A 27,020-nucleotide genomic window follows, 5' to 3' on the forward strand; every position below is an offset into this window, starting at 1 on the left:
TTGTGATAGTTAGCCTATTTGGGCAAACTGTCCGGCTAAATAATTTATATCATTTAATGGTAGATTTTTCTCTATTAAAAACAGGAGCAGACGAACTAGTATTTTTCTTCAGTTACAAAAGTTACTTACTTTACACCATTTCAACCACTGAAAAGTTTGAGCTACTAATATAAATATTAAAAATAATTAATTGCGAAAAAAAATCGTGGCTCTATATGGAATGAAGTACTGATTGTGCATGCACTAAAAGCAAAATTAATCATTTTATATTATTATTTATGCGTTGATTAGACAGATATACACACGATTTGACACCAATTATTGTTCAAATGGTGAGTATTGTTTATGCTCTGTCGGTAGTTGGGCATCTTTAAGGTCAGTGGTTGAGAAGTAGTGGTAAAGTGTCAGATAAATCCGTCTTCTGTTTGGTTTGTTTAGCTATATTTACGTCTTATTAACACAAAAATGCCGTACCGAATTTATAGTTATATCACAGGCGTTTGGATCTATAGACATGTTTCTCTTTATATGTACATAAAACTGACAGTTTTGTTGGTGGAGGAAAGCCGGAGTACCCGGAGAAAAACCACCGACCTGTGATCAGTACCTGACAGCTGCCCCACTTGGGACTCGAACTCACGATCCAGAGAGGAGGGCTTGCGTCCGCTGTACATATGTACATGGCGGGACATCTTAACCACATGGCCACCACAGCCCCAAAAGTTCACATCAAGTTCGGTAAAAATTATACATTTGAATGAAAAAAAAATAGTTTTGAAGCTTTGTGTATTGAATTACTTATTTTGGCTACGCACCATACAAAGATGACGCCATTTCTGTTTTGTTAAGTGTGATATGAATTACAAACAGGATACTAAAAAGCATCCCTGGGGCCCGGAAGCCGTAAAGAAAACAAAAATTATCTTTCAAATCGTGAATATATCAAGTATGTACAACTGAATTATATATCTCATCTAAGTACGTAGTTATTCATGTGTGATATTATCCTCTCGCCGAAACATCGATGACGGAAGAAAATAAATTAACATGTATAAACTTCAATTGCAATATGCATGCCTAACGGTGTTTGCGCATTACGAATTTAACCCGAAAGGTAATATGTACCTTTCAAATACAGTATGAGAGATCAGTTTCCAGATATATCTTATCGACAAGATAAATCGAAAGCATTTCCTCTATTGCATTTTGGACAAAACTTTTCTAATACACTAGAGGTGTCATGGTTATGATTTGACTAAATTTCATCAAAATATAAATTCAGCTGTATTAAACTGTTGCGTCGTAACTTACCAATCGCCACGATAGAAATGTACTTTTTAATGTTTCAATCCGCCCATTCCGGCTCAAGGAAGCAACATCAACATGTCTTCCCATTGGCCAGATTGACATCAGACTAAATTCAATCAAAATGAATTCAGCCGTTTAGGAGAAGTAGCAATAAAAGTGACCATAACGATCAGTTCATGGCGTGTCTGCTTTTAGATACGGCAATACTTTGTACAAATCAGATTTTAAATTCAAATTAGGGGGCAATTAATTATTTGATGAACAGGTGAGTGATGGAAATATGACAGGTGTTTATGTAAAACATGTGTTTAAGAAAGGTAATAGATCTTTTAAGAAAGTAATATACTTTATGAATGACTTTATTGATGTATACAATAAATATATATATATTATGTATTGTGTCATGACATGTAGGGTTAGATGTCAGATTTCAAGTAATATTTAATTTATGCATGTAATAAGTGATCGACAATTTCGCTTGCAGCAAACTTTTGACGTGGTTAATAAATTAAAGTTGACAAAGCCACGTTAGTATGGTTAATTACACACAACGATATTTTGTTTCAAGATTTCAAGATTTTATTTATCACCCTCAGACAAATGAAAATGTGTTACATGAGGGCATAATTATATACATAGACATTTACGTGACAAGATGGATAAAAAATATTAATGTTAAAGATATAAAAATACAGAAAGTTATAATCGTACAGTTTTTAGTTAAAAGTAATATCATTATCTTTCATAGAAAAATTGCGATTTTTTTTAAAACTTGGATACTGCAGACATTCAAAAGACGCTCTTATTTTAAAAACGTAGGGTATTTGTTGTAGTACTGAGCAAAATATTTTTCTCTAATAGCTTTAATTTCCCTTTTTTGACATTTGAAAAGATAGTGATATCAACATGACATAAATTACATATTCTATTTTCTTTTGGGATACCAAGCCATCGCCAAGTTTCAATAGGGAAATTTATATTTGAGGTACGAAATTTTGTAATAGTAATTTTGTTTTGTTCCGTTAACTTTATTAAATAACTTTCCGAAATAAATTCTTTTTTAAAATATTGAATAAAACAGACCTTTGGACGAGGATTCTATGTCTGCGAACCATTTTTGTATAAAACACGTAGACGTTATGCAACTTCATGCTTATAAATATTTGCATTCATACATTGTAGGTATTCCATTATCAAATGTATATGTGAATCCTGTATCATTAAAGATCTGTTTAACACGATTTAACCATTTAAACTGTATTTGTCCATTTAAATTCCCCGTTAGTCTATATAAAATATTACTTAATTTATTTTCATTAGGTTGTTCCGAAAATTCAACATTCTCAGCTTTACCTTTATTTCTAACGGATATTCACCATAAATCATATACCCAGGCGTACTAGCCCTAGCATTTAAAATTCTTTTACAAAATTTAAGATGGGATTGTTCTAAAATCTTTAAATCTTCGTAACCCCAGATTTCTGACCCATATAACAGAATGGGTTCAACTAATGAGTCAAATAGCTTAAGTTGTAGATCTACTGGTATTGCATGATTTCGGATTTAAAAAAAAAATATGAAAATATAAATTTTTGTGCCCGTTCTATAAGCCTCTGTCTAGCCGCCACAAAATTTCCGTTAAATTTAAAAGTAATTCCGAGATATGTAAAGCAGTCTACAATTTCCAATATTTTATTTTCGAGTATAAAGTTGTTTTGCCGTCTACACTTTCTTTTGATAAATATCATTACTTTAGTTGTATTAACATTTACTTCTAGCTTCCACACTTTTAAAATATTCGCTTCAATTATTCAGTGCAGCATGCATAACTTCAACACTTTCCGCAAAAATAACAGTATCATCATCATATAATAGTACAAATATTTCTAACAAATACGTAATTCTCTGGTTATAATCTCATTAAGATATTGGCGAGAAGTACTACCTTTAGATATCAAAAATTCCCCCAGATCATTAAGAAACACCGAAAACAAAAATGGAGAGAGATTTTCACCTTGGCGTACACCGACTTGACAAGGAAGAAAAGTGTTAAACATGATATCGCTGTTTCTATAACATGGAAATGAAGTCAATGTGTTCCACTATTCACTTATATTCACTGTATATATATGTTAATGTAATTTCTAGTTTTAGGGTATTATATTATGGTGTACGTATGTGTCTCAACTAAAATCCAGTAACTGTGTTCTCTCAACGACAAATCTGTTTTATTCTTTTTGCTGGATTTAGGACTCACTTCTCGTAATTACCGATTAGTATAGGCCTAATGTGGATATCGTTAATGCTACAACGATAACGTGACGCTGTTTATGACGTCATGATAAACACATACATATACGAACTTGCTATAGGTGAAATCTTTTCGAAAAGAGATGCATTTCATCGTTTAAAAATACATACATACATTTACATTTTATGGAGACTAATCGCGTCTATAAGAAATCTTATTCTGTATTCATATGTTACAGAGTTATCTGCCCTTGCTGATAAGTATTGATTGTTACGTCATCTGATAGCGTAACGTCATACATTTTCAGAGAAAACGACGTGAGTTTCGCATTCGGCAAACTTCGGCTGATTCTAGTACCTAAGGTACCGGAATCAGCCGAGTTTCGCCGAATGGTAAATTTCGCTAACAAACAATATCATACTCCGCAAGGGGGATAACTCTGTGATATGTGAAGCTAGATGCAAATATTAACTGCAGTTTTCCAGTGATCGATCTTGGCCCAGTTTTATGAACATCCCTTAACTTTAAAGTCGCAATATCCGTATCTGTCATGATTTGAAAAAAATGTTGAAATGCAAGCCTGTTGTAAATCATGCAAGCCTAAATCGAAGTCAAAATGAGCGATAATGATTTGGAAACTTTTGATAAATTCTAATAAATATTGAACATCGCTAGTGTGTTACACCTGTCAGTACCTGTGTTACACCTATCAGTACCTGTGTTACACCTATCAGTACCTGTGTTACACCTGTCAGTACCTGTGTTACACCTATCAGTACCTGTGTTACACCTATCAGTACCTGTGTTACACCTATCAGTACCTGTGTTACACCTATCAGTACCTGTGTTACACCTATCAGTACCTGTGTTACACCTATCAGTACCTGTGTTACACCTATCAGTACCTGTGTTACACCTATCAGTACCTGTGTTACACCTATCAGTACCTGTGTTACACCTGTCAGTACCTGTGTTACACCTGTCAGTACCTGTGTTACACCTGTCAGTACCTGTGTTACACCTGTCAGTACCTGTGTTACACCTGTCAGTACCTGTGTTACACCTGTCAGTACCTGTGTTACACCTGTCAGTACCTGTGTTACACCTATCAGTACCTGTGTTACACCTATCCGACCTGTGTTACACCTATCAGTACCTGTGTTACACCTATCAGTAACTGTGCAGTGGCGTAAGAAGATGAGACGTAATGAGGGGGGGGGGGTCAATGGTCCTCAATATTTTATCCCCCTACCCCGCGCCCCACACCCATAGGAGATACTTTATAGACCTTTTTCCGATATCATTACATGTAATCCTTTTACATGTCTATAGACATTGGCGTCGCTAACAGAAAATTAATGAATACGCAAATTATCTTACGAGCGCCGTAGTCTCTCGATTTTGGATGTTTGGCGGTCCGGGGGTAACCCCCCGGGAAAAATATTATAATTTAAAATGACTGGGATGAGTTTTACGATGTACTTTGTTTTTTGAGAGATCCAGGTGTATCTCCGGGGAAAAATATTGCAATTTAGAATGGCTGAGATGAGTTTTGCGATGTAATTTTATAATTTTGCGATCGCCGAAGGCGCAAGATTTTGGTGTTTGAGTGGTCCGGGTAATTCTCCCGGGGGAAAAATTACAATTTAGAATGACTGAGATGAGTTTTACGATGTATTGTGAAGATTTTCGAGCGCCAAAGGCGCGGGATTTTGTTGCTTCGGGGGTCCGGGGCTCCCCCGGGAAACAAATATTGGGGTTTAGAATGAGATGAGTTTTACAATGTATTTTGATGATTTTAAAGCGTTCTTAACACGGTAATTTTTCGATTTAAAGTTACCTGCATTTCGAAATGATAATTGTAAATATCGTGATACCATTATGCAACCCTACTCGATCTGAATATTCCGGATTCTCACCATCGGCACATTGTTGTGTAACTCAAAATAACAATGAATTAATTGTCTTGCTGACATGTAAGACATATAAATATATTAATCTTTTAAGAGACATTTTTTGAAATAGTATAATCCTTGATGGACATTTTCATTCTAGTTCGTGTGCATTGAATTTTAATAATTGAACATTAAGTGTTGTTGTAGAAAACGCGTCACGCAGCGGAAAATTTTCTAAAATGAAGTACAATGAATGTTCAGGACCGTTTTTTTTCTTTCAAATGTGCATTTTTTTTTAACATTTCATTCGGCGAAAATGGACGGGGAGGTGGGGGGGCAAAAGACATGTTGGGTTTTAATGTTATTAAACAAATGCACATGAACGTTAAAGACTGGACATACTCTCATTTTTATTTTTTATACATGCTGGTATAATAAAAAAAAAACTTTGAATCCTTGACTCACACATCAAAATGGCTGCCAATTGTACCTAATATTCACGTTATTGCAAGGTCAGAAAATGAGATTTTTTGGATCATCTCTTTTCTATTCTTTCTAAATGACAGTATGTTGATTGTTTCAATGATTTCCTCAGTATCTCATAGATCCATGTATTACTGTGGGGATTAAGCAACATCTCTTAATTTCATTTAAACAACATATTCCCTCTGACTGTTTCCTTTCTTGTCTATATTATTCCGCATCGGATCACCTCGGAAAAATTTCAAGCAATATTCGGAAATATATTATTTCCGAAGATTGTCGGGTATTATTCCGAGATGTGTCGATTGTTCCACTTCCAATCTGTTTCTAATTTTACAAACAAGCGCCGGAACACTTATACCGGAAAACAGTCTTACTAATGTACTGAATAAAACTAACAATTATTCGGATCAGTTAATACAGGTTTACATAAAATAAAACTTGAACTTGAGTTTGTTTCATTATAGTGGATAACACAATGAAAGAAGTAAAGCGACTTAAACACATTTTTTAAAATGTTACAGCTCCAATCAGCTCAGTGTCGCATTAAACAATTAAATCCATTGTTTACCAGTCTCGTTATGAATTCAATTCATTTTTCAAATAGAATAAAATATCAATATGCAGGAATTTTGTCAAATGATGATATGTAACAATCAATCTATCAGATGAAAATTTAAATTAAATTATCTTCAATCAACACTCAAGGATCTAATTACATATGATAATTTAATTGGCTAAATGATAATTGATAAGAAATTTCATGGCCGAAGCATTAAACAGACTGAAAGGTGAACAAAAGTGTGTTCTTAGACATGAAATAATGAAGTTATAATAGCTTTCATATATGATTCTGTGAAACTAGAGTACATGTATAACTCGAACTCACTTCCCTCGAATACACAGTTCGAGTTAAAGAAGTTTTATTTTTACAAAATGTATAACATGTAGTGATCAAGATCGATTTATCTCAGACGAGGGCTAAGATTTTGACATAATCCGTATAAAATCTATAACTTGTCAGTGATCGAGATCAGTTTATCTTAGTCGAGGGCTTAGATTTTGATATAATCCCAACCGAGTTGAAGTCTTCTACATTTTAATTGTACGACAGTAACTTGATTATTGAATATCGAAGATAATGGCACGAGTCGCTAACCACGTTTTCGTAATGTTCAGCGACTGATTGAATTGGCAGAGAAGGGCCACTACATACATTTAATAACCGGAAGTGATTAATTTACAATCCCTGTAGACATATATAGTGCGTGTATATAGTGTTCAAGGTAAGAGATTTGTCTTTCTTTATTTGGACATCTCAGCTGTCTCGTTGACAGGTGTGAAACCCTAATCAAGGAACTTGTGTTATTTTTAGTGGACAGTTCTGAAATATATACACAGTATATGGTTATTATACAAAATCGAGGGTTGTAGTCAAACAAGAGGTCCAAAGGACCTGTTTCGATGGAACGCTATAGCTGTCACGTGATTCAAATAAACTTGATCAAGTTAATTTTCATTATATTTGATATAGGGTTTTGCCATCATAAACTTTGATTTTATAAATACACATGTACGTAATATCATTTCATCAATATTTCTTTTGATATTACATGTTATATTTGGTTTTTTTCTAATGTTTTATTTCCATTTATCATGTTTTTGTTTTTTGTTTTTTTTTTTACTTTATTTGCTTTTATCATTATATCAATAAGCATCATCATTAAATGAATTGGTGCTATCGTTGTAAATTGGTGTTATAGTTGTGAATTGGTGTTATAGTTGTAAATTGGTGCTATAGTTGTGAATTGGTGCTATCGTTGTGAATTGGTGTTATAGTTGTGAATTGGTGTTATCGTTGTAATTTGGTGCTATCGTTGTGAATTGGTGCTATCGTTGTGAATTGGTGCTATCGTTGTGAATCGGTGCTATCGTTTTAAATTGGTGCTATCGTTGTGAATTGGTGCTATCGTTGTGAATTGGTGGTATAGTTGTGAATTGGTGCTATCATTGTGAATTGGTGCTATCGTTGTGAATCGGTGCTATCGTTGTGAATTGGTGCTATCGTTGTGAATTGGTGTTATAGTTGTGAATTGGTGCTATCGTTGTGAATTGGTGTTATAGTTGTGAATTGGTGTTATAGTTGTGAATTGGTGCTATCGTTGTGAATTGGTGTTATAGTTGTGAATTGGTGCTATCGTTGTGAATTGGTGTTATAGTTGTGAATTGGTGCTATCGTTGTGAATTGGTGTTAACGTTGTGAATTGGTCCTATCGTTGTGAATTGGTGCTATCGTTGTAAATTGGTGCTATCGTTGTGAATTGGTGCTTTAGTTTACTTTAATTAAAAACGATTCATTTATGTCTAAGTAATGTGAAATAAGCAATTAATATTCAGTTAATCAATTCATAAATGTAGAAAGATAAAAAGATAGCGAGATGTCACGAGAGCAGTTTTAAATAATGAAAGAGAAATACGATGAGTCGAGATCTGTGACCTTCCCATCCTCGATACTCCAGGGTTTCCGATTACTTACGATCTCTAGATCGTAAGTGATCGGAACCCCTGGAGTATCGAGGATTTGACCTTTCATAATACCCTTTCAAAGGAATACCAGTAAACCGCATTTTCTTTTATGTACTTAATTATAACTGCGTGTCCAGTACACGTGCGTAGCCATCACACCATATATACTTATCTTCACATAACCCAGAATGAAAAAATATGTCATTCAATTCCATAGTCAGACCAGTTTTTGCGTATAACTCTGAAATTTGGTATGCTGATTATTATAGCAAGATAGCAAATGCTAGTAAAAGAGCTTGCTCGAACAAGGCATTGTTTGACCCATTTTCCTTAATTGATAAAACACCATTTGAGCAAATTAATTTGTAATTTTGCAAAATGGCTTTGGTTGTTGGAAAGTATGCATTGAATATAGGACTGAATTAGACTGGATTAGAACTACACAAGATATTTAAGAAGGATCTCACAAAAAGACATCAACGTCCTGGTGAAAGAAGCACTGGCTGTCAGTAAAAATATACATGCAAATGGAAAGTATTCTTGGTTTTCCTATGTTTCTATTATCATAAAGGAAAATAAGATTTCTTATAACTTTGAAAATGCTAATCCTAGTAGGACGTTTAAACGTAATCTGAAACTATTATTCAAGAAATCGATACAAGGTACATTCAAAGCCATTTTTACAACTAAGATAAATAAGTCAGATAATAACAGTAAAACTTTTTTTGTACAGTAAATTTCAATTATTTCTAATATTTTAACGCTCAAACTTTACAATGACTGCCCCAGGAGATCAGAGCCAAGATTGATGCATATTTCTGACCCAAATTAAACTGGTTAAAATCTATTCTGGCAACCTAATGACAAGTAGCATTGTACAGGGATTTTACTTCTATTTCACATATTGGGTCCTCCCCTCCTGTTCAAGTGTGGTCAGAGCCAGTATTGACAAAATACAAGATATTTCCCCAATTCCCACAATATCTGGCCAAATAAGGGAAAAAATCCGTTCACGACTGTGTGACCGTTCACGACGGACGCAGAGCAATGGCAAAAGAAAGAAAAAAGAACCTTAGCGTACTTCTGCATGGTTTAGGTTACATGTTCAAGGACCGTTCTGACAACATGTGTCATGTGTTATCGTTGGAAACACGTGTTTAAGACAACCACTGAACTAAAACTTATATACCAAGCGACAAAAACTGCTTCAAATAACCCGTTGACCTTTCGATAACCAAAACTAAATGTTCGTTTTACATAATCCATGCATGTACCTGTCGATCACTGTTCCGCCACTACCTAACCATAACAAATGTCAACTACCTGATTATAATACTACCTGTGACTGGTGTTTCTTTCCCTATCGTTAACAACTTAGGCCTATCAAATCCACCGTTTTCTTATGATACAGCATATAGTTTGTTTGTTTGTTTGTTTGATTAATTAACGTCCTATTAACAGCTATGGTCATGTAAGGACGGCCTCCCATGTATTCGGTGTGTTGCCTTTATGTTGTGCGAGGTGCGTGTTTTGGGAGACTGCGGTATATTCATGTTGTGTCTTCTTGTATAGTGGAACTGTTGCCATATAGCAGAGTGGAACGATTGGTTGGACGACCAGTTTAATCTATTGTCGGAGCAAAGCCGTATGTTGCCTATATAATGCATTGTCGGAGAAAAGTTGCGTTTTGACCAATATAATGCATTATTGGAAAACAGTCGCACCTTGACCAATATAATGCATTGTCGGAGAACAGTGGCACGTTGACCAATATAATGCATTGTCGGAGAACAGTGGCGCGTTGACCAATATAATGCATTGTCGGATAACAGTGGCACGTTGACCAATATAATGCATTGTCGGAGAACAGTCGCACGTTGGTAATGTAAGTATAATGCATCTCGGAGAACAGTTGCACGTTGGCAAGTTTAATGTGTTGTCGGAGTGTATTGTCGCAGAACAGTCGCATGTTGGCCAGCATAATGCATTGTCGGAGAACCGTCGCACGTTGGCCAGTATAATGCATTGTCGGAGAACCGTCGCACGTTGGCCGGTATAATGTATTGTCAAAGAACAGTCGCACGTTGGTAATGTAAGTATAATGCATCTCGGAGAACAGTTGCACGTTGGCAAGTTTAATGTATTGTCGCAGAACAGTCGCATGTTGGCCAGCATAATGCATTGTCGGAGAACCGTCGCACGTTGGCCAGTATAATGCATTGTCGGAGAACCGTCGCACGTTGGCCAATTTAATGCATCATCGGAGAACAGTCCCATCATTTTGTTTTAGAAAAAATAATAAGTTAATTGGTAATACTCTGTTATATTTACCAAATCTTGTAACTCGACCACGTTACTGAAGGCGCAATAAAGCACATTTATTTCTTATAACAACTTCAAACTATACACGACCTTATAAAATATATCGGGAATTCTTATGTCCTTTATAACTATATTGTGAAATCAATTCCGTATTCAACAGCCATTCGTTATGTAATCTGTATTACCGAACTCATTGCCAATCCTTCTATATGTATATACATGTAAAACTAAGGCATAGATGTAAATTTCGATCCTCAGGACTAGGCGTATCCACTCCGGGAAAATACCAGTGTTTTTTGTTATCTAATCAGACTTTTTCACGGTACATTTAGTATGTAATTCCGTAAATCCACTACATACCTATGAGTTTATCTTAAAAACTTACCTTTAGGCATCTGTTCAAGTTTAGTATACAAAATAAATTCAAATGTCATGACCCCCTAGTAATGGTGTCTGGTGCGTAATTTATCTTCTCACTCATCAAGAGCTTTTCATTTGTTATTCAACATGAAAAGTTACAGGTACCAAAATGTACAGAATTACTATTTCTATAGACTTTCATTTTATGAAGTCAAATAAGAGTTAAAAATGAATTTTGGCTGTACTGCAAAAAAAAAAGTTTTATCATGATACAATGTTATTACGTCTATACAGTGAAGTAGAGTTCAAGTTTTGTTTCCAAGTTTTATTTACTTTGAGTGTGCTGACTCATCAGTTGGATATACATAAATAAATTAATATATTAAATGTATTCAAATTGTATATCATATACTACAAACATACAGGTCGAAAGTACTACATTCGGAAAGATCGTTTTGCGTTCGCAGCTTTGAGGTATTTTGCTAAGTTTTGTAATTGTATCAGTTAATTCATACTTAATTTTCTAAATCGTTTTTAATGATTTTTATGAATATCGGAGTAACGTGGACATTTCAAAACAAAATGGAATTCATCTTGACACGGTCAAGCAAAGAAGTCAAGTTTTGGTGTATCATTTTATTTCATATTTTCACAGAGATATCTGCATTTATAAAGTGACTTCTTCACATATATTTTCATCTTAATATACATAAAAACATCCTCGATGCTCCAGGGGTTATTAATACTGTCGTTATATGCCTATAACGTCAGTGATAGTAACCCCTGGAGCCTTGAGGATGACACAATACATAAAAAACTATCACGGTCCACACATGTTTTGTTGTTACTAATGTAATGTCTGTTAAGTATCATACATATTTGCCTGTGCTTTTGAATTATTTTCACGGCTTAAATTATCAAAACTTGTTTTCAAAGAAAACAATATGGTGGCTGATGATTTCGACCATGTCATATTTTTGCCTTCGCCAAAACGACAATGCGAAGAGCGATATCTAATGCATGGAGCGATGTGACAATGCACAAGAATGATAGTGCGCGGATCGCCAAAACTCCGCCAATGCGACTTTCATGCTGCACTGTCGCGTAATTCTGTCGCGTTGGCTAAGTATTTCTGTCGCTCTTTGCGTTGTCGCTCATTGCATTGTCACAAATTGAATTTTTGCGTGGGCGTGGGAGACAAAAGTGACATGGCCGATATTACTACCCACCCAAATTAGCCACCATAAAAAATAACATGTAGAAAATCTCAACCGGTTATGGCAAAACAAAACGTACAATCTGGCCTACCTTCCGTTTTGAGATCGGTTAAGTCCCCTTTCCATGTAAATGTGTTGGTGCGATAACGAGGCTGGGTAATCAGGTTATTACCGCGAGATGGCATTACGACTTGACCAGAATTTCCAAGTGACGAAGTTAGAATTATGTGATACTGGTGCTACTAACCTCTACTATCTTACATCATTCACCCCTATAGACGCATTTAGAATATTCTAGTTCAAAGGCTGGAATAATCTATTGTGGAATTTCAGGGGTGAGTGAATTATATAGATAAGCCAGCTTAATCTCTGGTTGAGCGATTCATCCTCTGAAATTGAATAATGGATTTGTCTAGGCTTTCATTTGGAAGATCCTAAATATTTACGTACAGTTCATCACATTGAGGGATGCGTTCATTATACAGGTATTCATGCTCCAGTCAGGTATATATAATTCATTAGCAGATAAACGCCATGCTCCTGTCACACTTTTATTACAATAACGAAAATAAAGATGTCGGTTAGCTATTTTAATTGAATAAACATTCACACTTCGTGCTGAATAATGTAGCCTCAGTACACAAAATATCATTACAAAGGCATGAAATGTTTAAGCAGAATAAATAGTCTAACAGAGTTGAATTTCCTGTTGAGCACAGGGATCTGAGAATTAGCTTTAGAATAAGTCAATCGAACTCACCAGTAATAGTTTTCGAAAAAAGTCGCGTGCGAATTTCTAGAAAAAAAGGGGAACCAAACTTTATATAGTAGATACTGCAAACAAACTCTCATTCGCGGCAATTAAATTTTGTGATTTCCATTTCAAATTAATATCGCGAAGATTAATATTTGCGAATATTAACAATTGAATGACAATTCCTATAAAAATTGATGATGTAGATTTACTTGGAGAAAATAAATCGCGCGCGGATGAAAGTTGGCTTATAGATAATAAATGACATCAACAAACAGACTTGAACTCAATGTGTTCCTTAGTCTGCATGGGTTGCCGATCCATAAAACGGCAAAAGGGAGATAGCGTCCACACAGACACAGTTCAATCGTGCACACTAAATAATGCCTTTATGTGTTGTTATAACGAATACTCGTTGTCTTTTCTGTTTTCTCAAATGCGAGTAGACGCACATACTCCAGTACATCCACATCATTTTGTTATGTATGTTAATACCGATACGTTTAAGGATTAAACTGTTTTCTATGGAATCTATGGTATATACAGATGTCAGAACTTTGCCGACAATCTTCATAATGCTCGCTAGCGCATTATGAAATGATTGCCTGCCATGCTCTGGTATCTATATAAAACATAAATTCCGTAGAAGATAGTGTAATACGTATATTTGCGTCCACAAGATGGAACAGCCATTTGGAAGATAATCCGTTGACGTAATAGTAACATTAGTGACGTGATAATGGTCAGTTATACCCTTATAGACTTCACTTTGCTAGTTTATATAAAAAGTAGCAAGTGAATATAAATATTTATACACAATATCGATGATAATTAGTTGTTGTTTTTTTAGCCGAATCGCAAATATTAACCAAAGACAGCATTGAGTAAAAAAAAACCAAAGCTCCCACTGAAGGTTATATGCCAATCTCCAAAATATTCCCCGCTGATTGGATTCTGGACTTCATTATGCTGATTATAGAAATGTCAAAATGCATATAGTATGCGTTAGCGTTATTATGACATTCTATTGTTGTCAACTGTACTAAAGTTGTATCATCTAGTAATTATCTATATGCAGCTGTTTTTGCAACATTTGGTATCGCCACATTCGAAAGTCGCCGAGTTTTTTTCGCATTGTTACATATAGTGATATAGGCCTGATGTGCACAATATGGTTAAGAAATAAAAAAAAAATCACTTATATGAAATGATTTAATACCGGGTAGATCTAACTTTATTATAAAGATTACATTTTTCAATACGAACGAGATAACTTCGCTCTCAGAGAGGATAAATAAGTAAACTTTGAATTCAGAATTTCGGGAGAGGGTACATGATTTCACCAGGAAATAAGATTTGCACCACATTATTTCAACCCTGGCTACGCCCATGGAATATGACATTCGTTCTAACAAGGTTCAAGCAATAGATTTGCGTTTAAATGTTAAGGTACAATTGTAGCGCACTTGCGATGACGAGACACAGGAACATGTAGGGGTGACACATGTAGGGGTGACACACATGTAGAAGTGACACACATGTAGAGGTGACACACATGTAGGGGTGACACACATGTAGTGGTGACACAAATGTAGGGGTGACACATGTAGGGGTGACACATGTAGGGGTGACACACATGTAGGGAGTGACACACATGTAGGGGTGACACACATGTAGGGGTGACACACATGTAGAAGTGACACACATGTAGGGGTGACACACATGTAGGGGTGACACATGTAGGGGTGACACACATGTAGGGGTGACACACATGTAGGTGTGACACATGTAGGGTGACACATGTAGGTGTGACACACATGTAGGGGTGACACACATGTAGGGTGACACATGTAGGGGTGACACACATGTAGGGGTGACACACATGTAGGGGTGACACACATGTAGGGGTGAACACATGTAGGGTGACACACATGTAGGGGTGACACACATGTAGGGGTGACACACATGTAGGGGTGACACACATGTAGGGGTGACACACATGTAGGGGTGACACATGTAGGGGTGACACACATGTAGGGATGACACACATGTAGGGGATGACACACATGTAGGGGTGACACACATGTAGGGGTGACACACATGTAGGGGTGACACACATGTAGGGGTGACACACATGTAGGGGTGACACACATGTAGGGGTGACACACATGTAGGGGTGACACACATGTAGGGGTGACACACATGTAGGGGTGACACATGTAGGGGTGACACACATGTAGGGGTGACACACATGTAGGGGTGACACATGTAGGGGTGACACACATGTAGGGGTGACACACATGTAGGGATGACACATATGTAGGGGTGACACACATGTAGGGGTGACACATGTAGGGGTGACACATGTAGGGGTGACACACATGTAGGGGTGACACATATGTAGGGATGACACACATGTAGGGGTGACACACATGTAGGGGTGACACACATGTAGGGGTGACACACAGGGGTGACACACATGTAGGGGTGACACACATGTAGGGGGACACATCTAGGGGTGACACACATGTAGGGGTGACACATATGTAGGGGTGACACATGTAGGGGTGACACACATTTAGGGGTGACACGCGTGTAAGGCTGACACACATGTAGGGGTGACACACATGAAGGGGTGACACATGTAGGGGTGACACACATGTAGGGATGACACACATGTAGGGGTGACACACATGTAGGGGTGACACACATGTAAGGGTGACAAATATGTAGGGGTGACACATGTAGGGGTGACACACATGTAGGGGTGACACACATGTAGGGGTGACACACATGTAGGGGCGACACATGTAGGTGACACACATGTAGGGGTGACACACATGTAGGGGTGACACACATGTAGGGGTGACACATGTAGGGATGACACACATGTAGGGGTGACACACATGTAGGGGTGACACATGTAGGGGTGACACACATGTAGGGGTGACACACATGTAGGGGTGACACATGTAGGGGTGACACACATGTAGGGGTGACACACATATGTAGGGGTGACACACATGTAGGGGTGACACACATGTAGGGGTGACACACATGTAGGGGTGACACACATGTAGGGGTGACACACATGTAGGGGTGACACACATGTAGGGGTGACACATGTAGGGGTGACACATGTAGGGGTGACACACATGTAGGGGTGACACACATGTAGGGGTGACACACATGTAGGGGTGACACATGTAGGGGTGACACACATGTAGGGGTGACACACATGTAGGGGTGACACATGTAGGGGTGACACATGTAGGGGTGACACACATGTAGGGGTGACACACATGTAGGGGTGACACATGTAGGGGTGACACACATGTAGGGGTGACACACATGGAGGGGTGACACACATGTAGGGGTGACACATGTAGGGGTGACACATGTAAGGGTGACACACATGTAGGAGTGACACATGTAGGGGTGACACACATGTAGGAGTGACACATGTAGGGGTGACACACATGTACATGTAAGACACACATATGTAAATGTGACATACATGTGAAGGGTGATACACATGTATGAGTGACACATATGTTAGGATGCCACACGTGTAGGGGTGATACATATTCATTGGTGACACATTAGTAGGGGTGGCACATATGTAAGGAGGCACACATATGTAGGGGTGACACATGTAAAGACACACATTGAGTGAACTCATATGTGGAGGTGACACACATGTAGAAGTGACACACATGTACAGGTGACACACATGTTAATGGGTGACACATATGTAGGAGGACCAATGTGACACACATGATGATGACACATATATGGGGTGACACACATGTATTGTGACACATATATAAGGTGACACACATGTAATAATGACACACATGTACAGGTGACACACATGTAATGATGACACATATATAGAGGTGACACACATGTAATGATGACACAAGTGGAGACACATGTGGTACACTGGGGATACACACGGACTGACACATAAGGGACTCAGAGGTACAGTGCGTCAATACAAAACGACGTATGTACATGTGTGGATGATACTGTGAAGGTGATACACACGTATAGGGTATCAAACACATGGAGGACACATATGTGTCTACGGAAACAGAGATGGCACATGTGTAAGACAGATGTGTCTATAAAATTGAGATAACACATGTGACGGGCACACACGGTACTTAAGGGTGACAAAAACAGACAAGCTGTGTTGAAACGCGTTTTATCTACTTTGTATGCGGAACCATCTGAAGATGACTAGAAATGAAATTGTATTCAATCCGATTGATCGAGTACATGTCTGGCCGGTATGTAAAAAGGCAATGACACATTCGCTTCAACCTTAACAGGATATAGACTAATATGGTGCACACACAACCTACATCTGAAGGTCCAGGTTTTGAAATACATTTAATTCTTCTTGAGTACTTTCAATAGAATAAAAAGGACATAAGAGAACACGTGAAGCTTTACATAAGAGTACATATATTTGTCTTACCTGTTCAGAACCTTGCTGTGTCTTCTTTTGTTTTTACCTGTAGGAACATGCGCACGTCCAAGCAGTTGGTATTTAGTTCCGTGTGTCCTGCCCATAGTTGTAGAAAATTCGGGCGAATCCGACACAGGTAGCTGATGTTAGGTGATTCCCAGTCTGGCTTCCTAACGCTAACTACACGGAAATCATGTAAGATTAAGGTCTATTCCTCAGGTTCATGCTACCAGCCAATGGCGTGAATTACATTGGCGAAGAAGTGTCGCCCAAGGGAGACCCTGGGGCAGTTTTATTTGACAGCCGTGATCTGTATGGCAGGGCCCCGATGTCATTACTAACAGAATGAGTAAACTTTAAAAAGTAAAAACGTATCAACTTCGTGTCCCGAATAAATGAATATATGATTTTAATGAAATGACGTAAGATTTATTTTCTTTGATGAGTTCATCAAACAATTTATGAAAATGGGTGTTAGCATATGCAGTCTGTATTTAGGGGCACAGGGACCTGGCACGATTTTTTTTACTAACAGTATACATATATATATTATAGTATCAAGGGTATGAACTCGGCGGTCGAGAAAAACGGACCTATTTTCTTAAAACCGTGATTATTTTAATAAATTGGTTATATACAACATTGACGGATATCTTACCTTAAAGAGAAATAATTCATCTTTCCATTGAGTGCTTGATGAACAAAATTGGCCAAGTATTGACGAAGTTATGGTAGGATGAATCGGGAAATTTACGAAAAATATGCTAGGTAGACATTTCCCTGTCCGGTCGAAATGTCGTCTCGGCTCTAATGGGTACCTCAAAAACCAAGCCAAAATCACAATAGATAGGTCCGTTTTTCTCGACCGCCGAGTTCATACCCTTGATATTATAATATATATATGTATATTATTGGTTAAAAATTTTCGTGCCAGGTCCCTGCGTTTAGGGGTATGAAATAAATTTTGTTTGCAAACCTTTGTGAGAATACGCTAGGCGGATCTTTCATACCCCTATAAAGTTAAAAATAGTAACATCAATGCTTAAATGTTAACTCGCTTATCGCCTATATGACTCTGTCTATACTACATTTTGTCCCACCAAGTAGAAGTAGTTAAGACCTAATTGACCCAATAGATATATACGGACACCTCTTATGCATTACTATGACACAGTATTACATATACGCATGATATATAGAAGGGTCCTATAGAGCCAAAGGCTTGTGGTTAAAACGTCTTGTCACACTAATTCTTCTCTATAACCCGACATCAACTGATTCAACTCTGGCCTGCGAGTGTGCAACCGCCAGGGACTGACTGTAGGTCGGTGTTTTCTCCCATAGTACTACCGTATACGATCAGTTCTGATATAAAGTTGCTGGGCTATACGCAATCAGACCTTACACAGTCGAACAAGGGATATTTGATCTTCGCTGTGTCTACAAATTTTATTTACATTGGTAATGGTTCACACGGTTAGGAGGACCGAATAACAAGCTAAGTATGTAAAAATACTCCACTCAAAAGTTGGTGGGTCAAATAAAAATTTATAAAACAATATCTTAAAGGCCCACTACCTTTCAGGAGCAAAATTTAAATGTTTCTTAAAAGCGTTAATAACATCAGAAAATACATATCGATGGCCTAATATGAGGTTAGAAAAACAAAAATATGTAAGATTTCCTGCGTAATATATGATAACAGTGGAGATTCATTTCGCTTTTTGCCGTCTGGTGCAATGATAGTCAACTACCGCGCGGTATTTAGGACGACGGGGATAACATAAGACGACTCGCGTTATGAAAATTAACATTTTATTTATTTTCATTAAATTATTGAGAAGGTCTTGATAAATGTAGTTTTAAAGCTAAGCAAATAACTTTTGCGACTGTGCAAAATTACCAATCATGTTTAACATTCCCATTTAAAAAAAAAAATAAAAAGCCGTTTCGGAAAGTTAATGGGGTTGAGAACAGAAGCCATTTCAGAAAACAGAAGCCAAGCGTTTTGTGCTTCCATTGAAAACAGAATATGCAGTTTTTTATTATCTTCGGATGCAATACAAAATTTGCACTTTTCCCATTATTGTTAATTAGTTCCCTTTACATACGCTAATTAATAGGAATATGTATTTATTGAAGTTGTGCAGTGCTGAGAGAACGTTTGTAAAACGTAATAAAACGACCGTTTGTTTGAAAACATTACTAATATCTTTCCCAGGGATGGAATCCCGTGTTTAGATCATGATGTCATCGGGCGATATCAAAGAAGATGTTCATGTCTCACATCGTATAGCAGGAAATTTCAATTCGTGTTTCACATGCTGTCAGCCAGTAATAACATTGTCAATTTTATTGTAAACCAATTCATGGGAGACAATTATCACATCATCATGTATGTATAAAGCGAATGCACACTGATAGTTTATAATGGTCTCGATTTTCCGGTAAGTTTATTCTCGGAAGTCACAGATACAACGAACAACTTAATCGCTTGTTACAATTCCACATGACATCCGCGGCTTGTCTCTATTCAGATATCATTTTATTTTTAAAAAACACCCGAGCATAAACACGATTAATCGCCGAGTTACCGACATAATTATCTTGGAATCATTATGTGGACAGCCTACATGTGGTAAGTCGACATATTCTTCTGTTTATGTCGACATCTTCATATATGATGTCAACATAGTGCCTTAGTTATGTCGACATCATTAAGTCGTAAGTCGGACAACTCGATGGCAGAAATATGCCACCATAGTTATTACTAGAACATATGTCTTTTTATTGCCGATTACGCCCAGTCGGTAACATATTGTGATAATAACAATGCAAGTGTTGTTCTAATATTCAAATCAATTTTCACGTCAGGATCGAGATTTGAAAAGGAAAATGAAGTTGTGTCGTGCATGTATAACGAGGTGAGCATGGGGGAGGGAAAACGTCGAAGGAAAATGAAGACATTCTATGAATACCATGGTCAAATTCAAATGCATGATTGCCTGGGTAGATATATCTAGATATGGTTCACATTATTACGAGTACATAGGGAAATCATTGTCTAGTTCACATGACAACGGTTGTCTAGGAACATCGTGGTCTATCTAACTAGTTCACATGACAGCGGTTGTCTAGGAACATCGTGGTCTATATAACTAGTTCACATGGCAGCGGTTGTCTAGGAACATCGTGGTCTATCTAACTAGTTCACATGACAACGGTTGTCTAGGAACATCGTGGTCTATATAACTAGTTCACATGACAACGGTTGTCTAGGAACATCGTGGTCTATATACCTAGTTCACATGACAGCGGTTGTCTAGGAACATCGTGGTCTATATAACTAGTTCACATGACAACGGTTGTCTAGGAACATCATGGTCTATATAACTAGTTCATATGACAGCGGTTGTCTAGGAACATCGTGGTCTATATGACTAGTTCACATGACAACGGTTGTCTAGGAACATCGTGATCTATATAACTAGTTCACACGGCAGCTGTTGTCTAGGAACATCATGGTCTATATAACTAGTTCACATGACAACGGTTGTCTAGGAACAGCATGGTCTATATAACTAGTCATTGACACGGTTGTCTAGTGACAACTGGGTCACATGACACGGTTGTCTAGTGTCTATAAAATCGGTTGTGGAACCTGGTCTATATAACTAGTTCAAGACCGGTTGTCTAGGACATCGGTCTATATGACTAGTTCAATGACAACGGTTGTCTAGGACATCTGGTCTATATAACTAGTTCAATGACACGTTGTCAGGAACCGGTCTATATACTGTTCACAGACACGTTGTCTAGGAACATGGTCTATATAACTAGTTCATATGACAACGGTTGTCTAGGGACATCATGGTCTATATAACTAGTTCACATGACAACGGTTGTCTAGGAACATCGTGGTCTATATAACTAGTTCACATGACAACGGTTGTCTAGGAACATCATGGTCTATATAACTAGTTCACATGACAACGGTTGTCTAGACAGATGACACGGTTGTCTAGGAACATCGTGGTCTATATAACTAGTTCACATGACAACGGTTGTCTAGGAACATCATGGTCTATATAACTAGTTCACATGACAACGGTTGTCTAGGAACATCGTGGTCTATATAACTAGTTCATATGACAACGGTTGTCTAGGAACATCATGGTCTATATAACTAGTTCACATGACAACGGTTGTCTAGGAACATCATGGTCTATATAACTATTCATACACACCTGTCTATATAACTAGTTCACATGACAACGGTTGTCTAGGAACATCGTGGTCTATATAACTAGTTCACATGACAACGGTTGTCTAGGAACATCATGGTCTATATAACTAGTTCACATGACAACGGTTGTCTAGGAACATCGTGGTCTATATAACTAGTTCACATGACAACGGTTGTCTAGGAACATCGTGGTCTATATAACTAGTTCACATGACAAACGGTTGTCTAGGAACATCATCTGGTCTATATAACTAGTTCATATGACAACGGTTGTCTAGGGACATCATGGTCTATATAACTAGTACACATGACAGCGGTTGTCTAGGAACATCGTGGTCTATATAACTAGTTCACATGACAACGGTTGTCTAGGGACACCATGGTCTATATAACTAGTTCACATGACAACGGTTGTCTAGGAACATCGTGGTCTATATAACTAGTTCACATGACAACGGTTGTCTAGGAACATCGTGGTCTATATAACTAGTTCACATGACAACGGTTGTCTAGGAACATCGTGGTCTATATAACTAGTTCACATGACAACGGTTGTCTAGGAACATCATGGTCTATATAACTAGTTCACATGACAACGGTTGTCTAGGAACATCGTGATCTATATAACTAGTTCACATGACAACGGTTGTCTAGGAACATCGTGATCTATATAACTAGTTCACATGACAACGGTTGTCTAGGAACATCGTGATCTATATAACTAGTTCACATGACAACGGTTGTCTAGGAACATCGTGATCTATATAACTAGTTCACATGACAACGGTTGTCTAGGAACATCGTGATCTATATAACTAGTTCACATGACAACGGTTGTCTAGGAACATCGTGATCTATATAACTAGTTCACATGACAACGGTTGTCTAGGAACATCGTGGTCTATATAACTAGTTCACATGACAACGGTTGTCTAGGAACATCGTGGTCTATATAACTAGTTCACATGACAACGGTTGTCTAGGAACATCGTGATCTATATAACTAGTTCACATGACAACGGTTGTCTAGGAACATCGTGGTCTATATAACTAGTTCACATGACAACGGTTGTCTAGGAACATCGTGGTCTATATAACTAGTTCACATGACAACGGTTGTCTAGGAACATCGTGGTCTATATAACTAGTTCACATGACAACGGTTGTCTAGGAACATCGTGATCTATATAACTAGTTCACATGACAACGGTTGTCTAGGAACATCGTGGTCTATATAACTAGTTCACATGACAACGGTTGTCTAGGAACATCGTGGTCTATATAACTAGTTCACATGACAACGGTTGTCTAGGAACATCGTGATCTATATAACTAGTTCACATGACAACGGTTGTCTAGGAACATCGTGGTCTATATAACTAGTTCACATGACAACGGTTGTCTAGGAACATCGTGATCTATATAACTAGTTCACATGACAACGGTTGTCTAGGGACATGACACGGTGTCTAGGAACATCGTGATCTATATAACTAGTTCACATGACAACGGTTGTCTAGGAACATCGTGATCTATATAACTAGTTCACATGACAACGGTTGTCTAGGAACATCGTGATCTATATAACTAGTTCACATGACAACGGTTGTCTAGGAACATCGTGATCTATATAACTAGTTCACATGACAACGGTTGTCTAGGAACATCGTGATCTATATAACTAGTTCACATGACAACGGTTGTCTAGGAACATCGTGATCTATATAACTAGTTCACATGACAACGGTTGTCTAGTGAAATCGTGGTCTATATAACTGTAGTTCATATGACAGCGGTTGTCTAGGAACATCGTGGTCTATATAACTAGTTCATATGACAGCGGTTGTCTTGTGAAATCGTGGTCTATATAACTAGTTCACATGACAACGGTTGTCTAGGGACAAAAATGAAAACGTTCCTAGTTTCGTAAAAAAAATGGCGAGGTGATCCGATTGTGTGCCCGGCATTACATAAATCCTCATTAGGTGTTATACGATGTAGTTCAGGTACTGATTACAGTTTTTTTCTTCTTTCTTTTATCTATAATGAGCAGATACACCACGCTCATAAAAACAAATAAAAATCATAAATTTATTTTGTTTTTGATATTTCTTCTTACAATGCTACAGAATATGTTTACTGATTTATTAATGTCCTTTCATAACAAAACTAAAGTGACATCATAAAATTTCTTGTATACAATTCTTTCCAAAATCAAATTTAACAAAATAAGTTAGTGTAGTAATTTTCATAATAACGAAAGTTACTATAAATGTCGATCGTGACGTGTTGGCGAAGAAATGACACCCATTAAAGACACTGTATGGTCGTGTAATTGATCGTGTAGAACAGATATTTCTGGTAGAACAATTCATTTCTACTTTGAGATATCTACGACGGTATGATGTTTGAGGGAAATGATTATATACATAGTATTTTTGGCTTGAAAACTGATAATTGGAATAATTACTTTGACATTTCACCTCGCTGTGATTAGCAGTAATAGCCTTCCTATTCGAAGATACGATTCACACATCTTTAGTGGAGGAATATTAATGATGGTGGTAATTGCCATGCATATATAAACATGTATATATATATGTTGGCTCTGGAAACAAAGAGCGCTGAATTTTAATAAGTCAAAACTAAGTCTGTATGCTAAAAATAAACCTATTGAGATTGATTACATTTACATCTATATGTAAATGATAAGGTTAACTCGGAAGTCGTATAACTCGAATGTCTAATTGTTGCGACACCAAACGTTTTCCGCATATTCCAAGTACATTCTACCATCATTATCCTACCGATCTCGAGTTAACAAAGATTGATCTAAGTTCATTTGATCACAGGAAGTTATATAATCCGTGAGTTTACATTTTTATAATATTGCCAAATGTCAAGCATACACTGTACATGGTACAAATGATGTTTACATAAAATCTCAAAATCTCTTTAAATGTGAAGATGTATATAAACATGCCTACTGCCAAAATCCAGTTTGAAAGGTCTTCACTTATTTCTTTTGCTTTGTTGAAAATAAACTGTCTGAAAACATCAATTGGCAGTGTCTCATAGATTGTTTAGCGATCTTCAAAAGTATAGTAAAAGGGACGGTTATCTCCCTTTAGCCATTGCTCCAACTTCAGACGGATCGGAGTGAAGCGCGTTATAAGGCTTGCAAAATGAAAATTTCTTAAGACTCGTTTCAAAAGTACACGTGACATTGATGAACGAGACACTTCTGAGTCTACAATTCAGTATCTGATGTACATTGTATTACCTAAATCACACAATGGTAAATTAATTTGCCTATTGGTTATTGACAAAAAGTCATTTAAAGATTTTAGCCTATTTGAGCCCTGTGACCTTGAATGAGGGTCAAGGTAATTCATCCCAGCATGCTACAAGTCAAATATCTGGGTTTATTCTACATGTATTTAAATATAAAGGGGCTACAGTGGACTAGTGATTCAGTTGTAGCGACATATTCACCTCAGGGTTGGGAGCTCGAAACTCAAATTGTACTGAACGCTGGTTGGTGGTTTTTCTCCGGGTACTTAGGTTTTCCTCCACTATCAAGAATGACCCTGGCTGTTGATAAGACATAAACTAAACAAACCAAACCAGATGTTTCGGGGCTTGAATACATTTGAAAAGTTACCAGTGTAAATGAAACACACAAAATACTTATTGTCATTTTTTTTAATATTTATTAATAATGTACCAAGCACACTTATTGATCTTATTAACTGACAAAACTTACCAATGAAATGATATTTCGTGTACAGCGTATCAAAAATTATCTTTCTGGTTCCTAAAATATCCATTCACAAGAGGCCCATGGGCCTTAACGGTCACCTGAGTTCATGCAGATACAGAATGAAGCAAAGATATATAAACACTATATATTGGCCCATCAGGCCCTTGAAGTCAGTCAGTGATTTTATAAATTTGACTTTTTAATCTATGATGAGTATTTGCTTCCATCAAATATGTGTTTTCAGATGAAAGATTTTTGAAATGTTCTTCATTTTGACCCCTTTTGGCCCCGTCCCTCTGGCCCCTGGGGGTCGGCCAGGACCAATATGGATATAATGTTAAAATGCAATCTCAGGCTAATAAATCGAACCCAGATTATTTATTTCCTATGAAAACTAAGCAAATATGTTCATAAATGTGTTTTTCCTATATAAACAATAGTAAATTTGACCCACTCTCCAGGGGAAAATCTGAAATCCCAGGGCCATGAAATTTGCTGGCCTTAAGACCTTCCAATCTATGAAGAGTGTCTGGTTATATCAAATCTGTGAATTCAGAGAAGATTTTTGAAATTTTAATCATTTTGACCCATTTTGGCCCCACCCCTCTGGCCCCTGCATGGGGGTCGGCCAGGGCCAATATGGATATGGTGTTAAAATGCTATTTCAGGCTAATAATTCTAACCCAGTTTGACTAATTTCCTATGAAAAATAAGCAAATTATGTTCATAAATGTGTTTTTCCTATATAAACTATAGTAAACTTCCCAGGGGAAACACGAGACCCCAGGGTCATATGGAAAATTTGTTAATAGGATTCAATTGCCATCTCATAGGGGTAATTCTGACAACATTTGACTAATTTCCTATTATAAATGACCAAATTTAATCAAAAATTTGTTTTCCACTCACGATACATGACAGACTACGGACGAAGCATGATGACGGACGTAAGGCGATTAGAATAGGTCACTTAATTAGACTTCGCCTCAGGTGACCTAAAAATTGCATTGGGTGAAAATATGCTTGGTTTTTTTTGTTTTGTTCTTAATAATATTTTAACTAAAAAATTTTTTTTTCATTTCTAAATTCTAAAAATCTGAATATAATTATGCCTTTAGATACTTGACTAGAATCTAACACATGCATATATACATGTACAAATAAATATATGTAATTTCTATGCTTTAGGGACACTGCTGCATTTAAAACATGAAACAACCCTAATTATATCATATATTGATATACCGTATTTGCCGTAATTAACGCCCCTTCCCTTTTCTGGAAAGGAGTTGAAGTTGTATAAAGGCCTCCCTTCCATGGATTTAACACTGCTTTTCAACATGTGAAACCCTTAATAGGAGCATTGTATACCATATTATATGAACTTGCAAGTCTTTTACATGTGAATCATGATATTA

The 27,020-nt window shown here is 37.1% G+C and overlaps 1 protein-coding gene across 1 annotated transcript in view; it reads right to left on the bottom strand.

The window, feature by feature from the left end:
* The window catches only part of LOC138306997 (metalloreductase STEAP4-like), a 43,231-nt gene extending 25,471 nt beyond the window's left edge, over nt 1-17,760 (bottom strand). The window contains exon 1 of the mRNA XM_069247612.1: nt 17,603-17,760. Within this exon, the coding sequence (XP_069103713.1) occupies nt 17,603-17,697 (95 nt within the window). The 5' untranslated portion in view covers nt 17,698-17,760. The remainder of the gene's footprint in view (nt 1-17,602) is intronic.
* Between the last annotated feature and the right edge of the window lie 9,260 nt (nt 17,761-27,020).

The sequence above is a fragment of the Argopecten irradians genome, chromosome 14 (assembly GCF_041381155.1).
Source record: "Argopecten irradians isolate NY chromosome 14, Ai_NY, whole genome shotgun sequence".
NCBI classification, from domain to species: domain Eukaryota; kingdom Metazoa; phylum Mollusca; class Bivalvia; order Pectinida; family Pectinidae; genus Argopecten; species Argopecten irradians.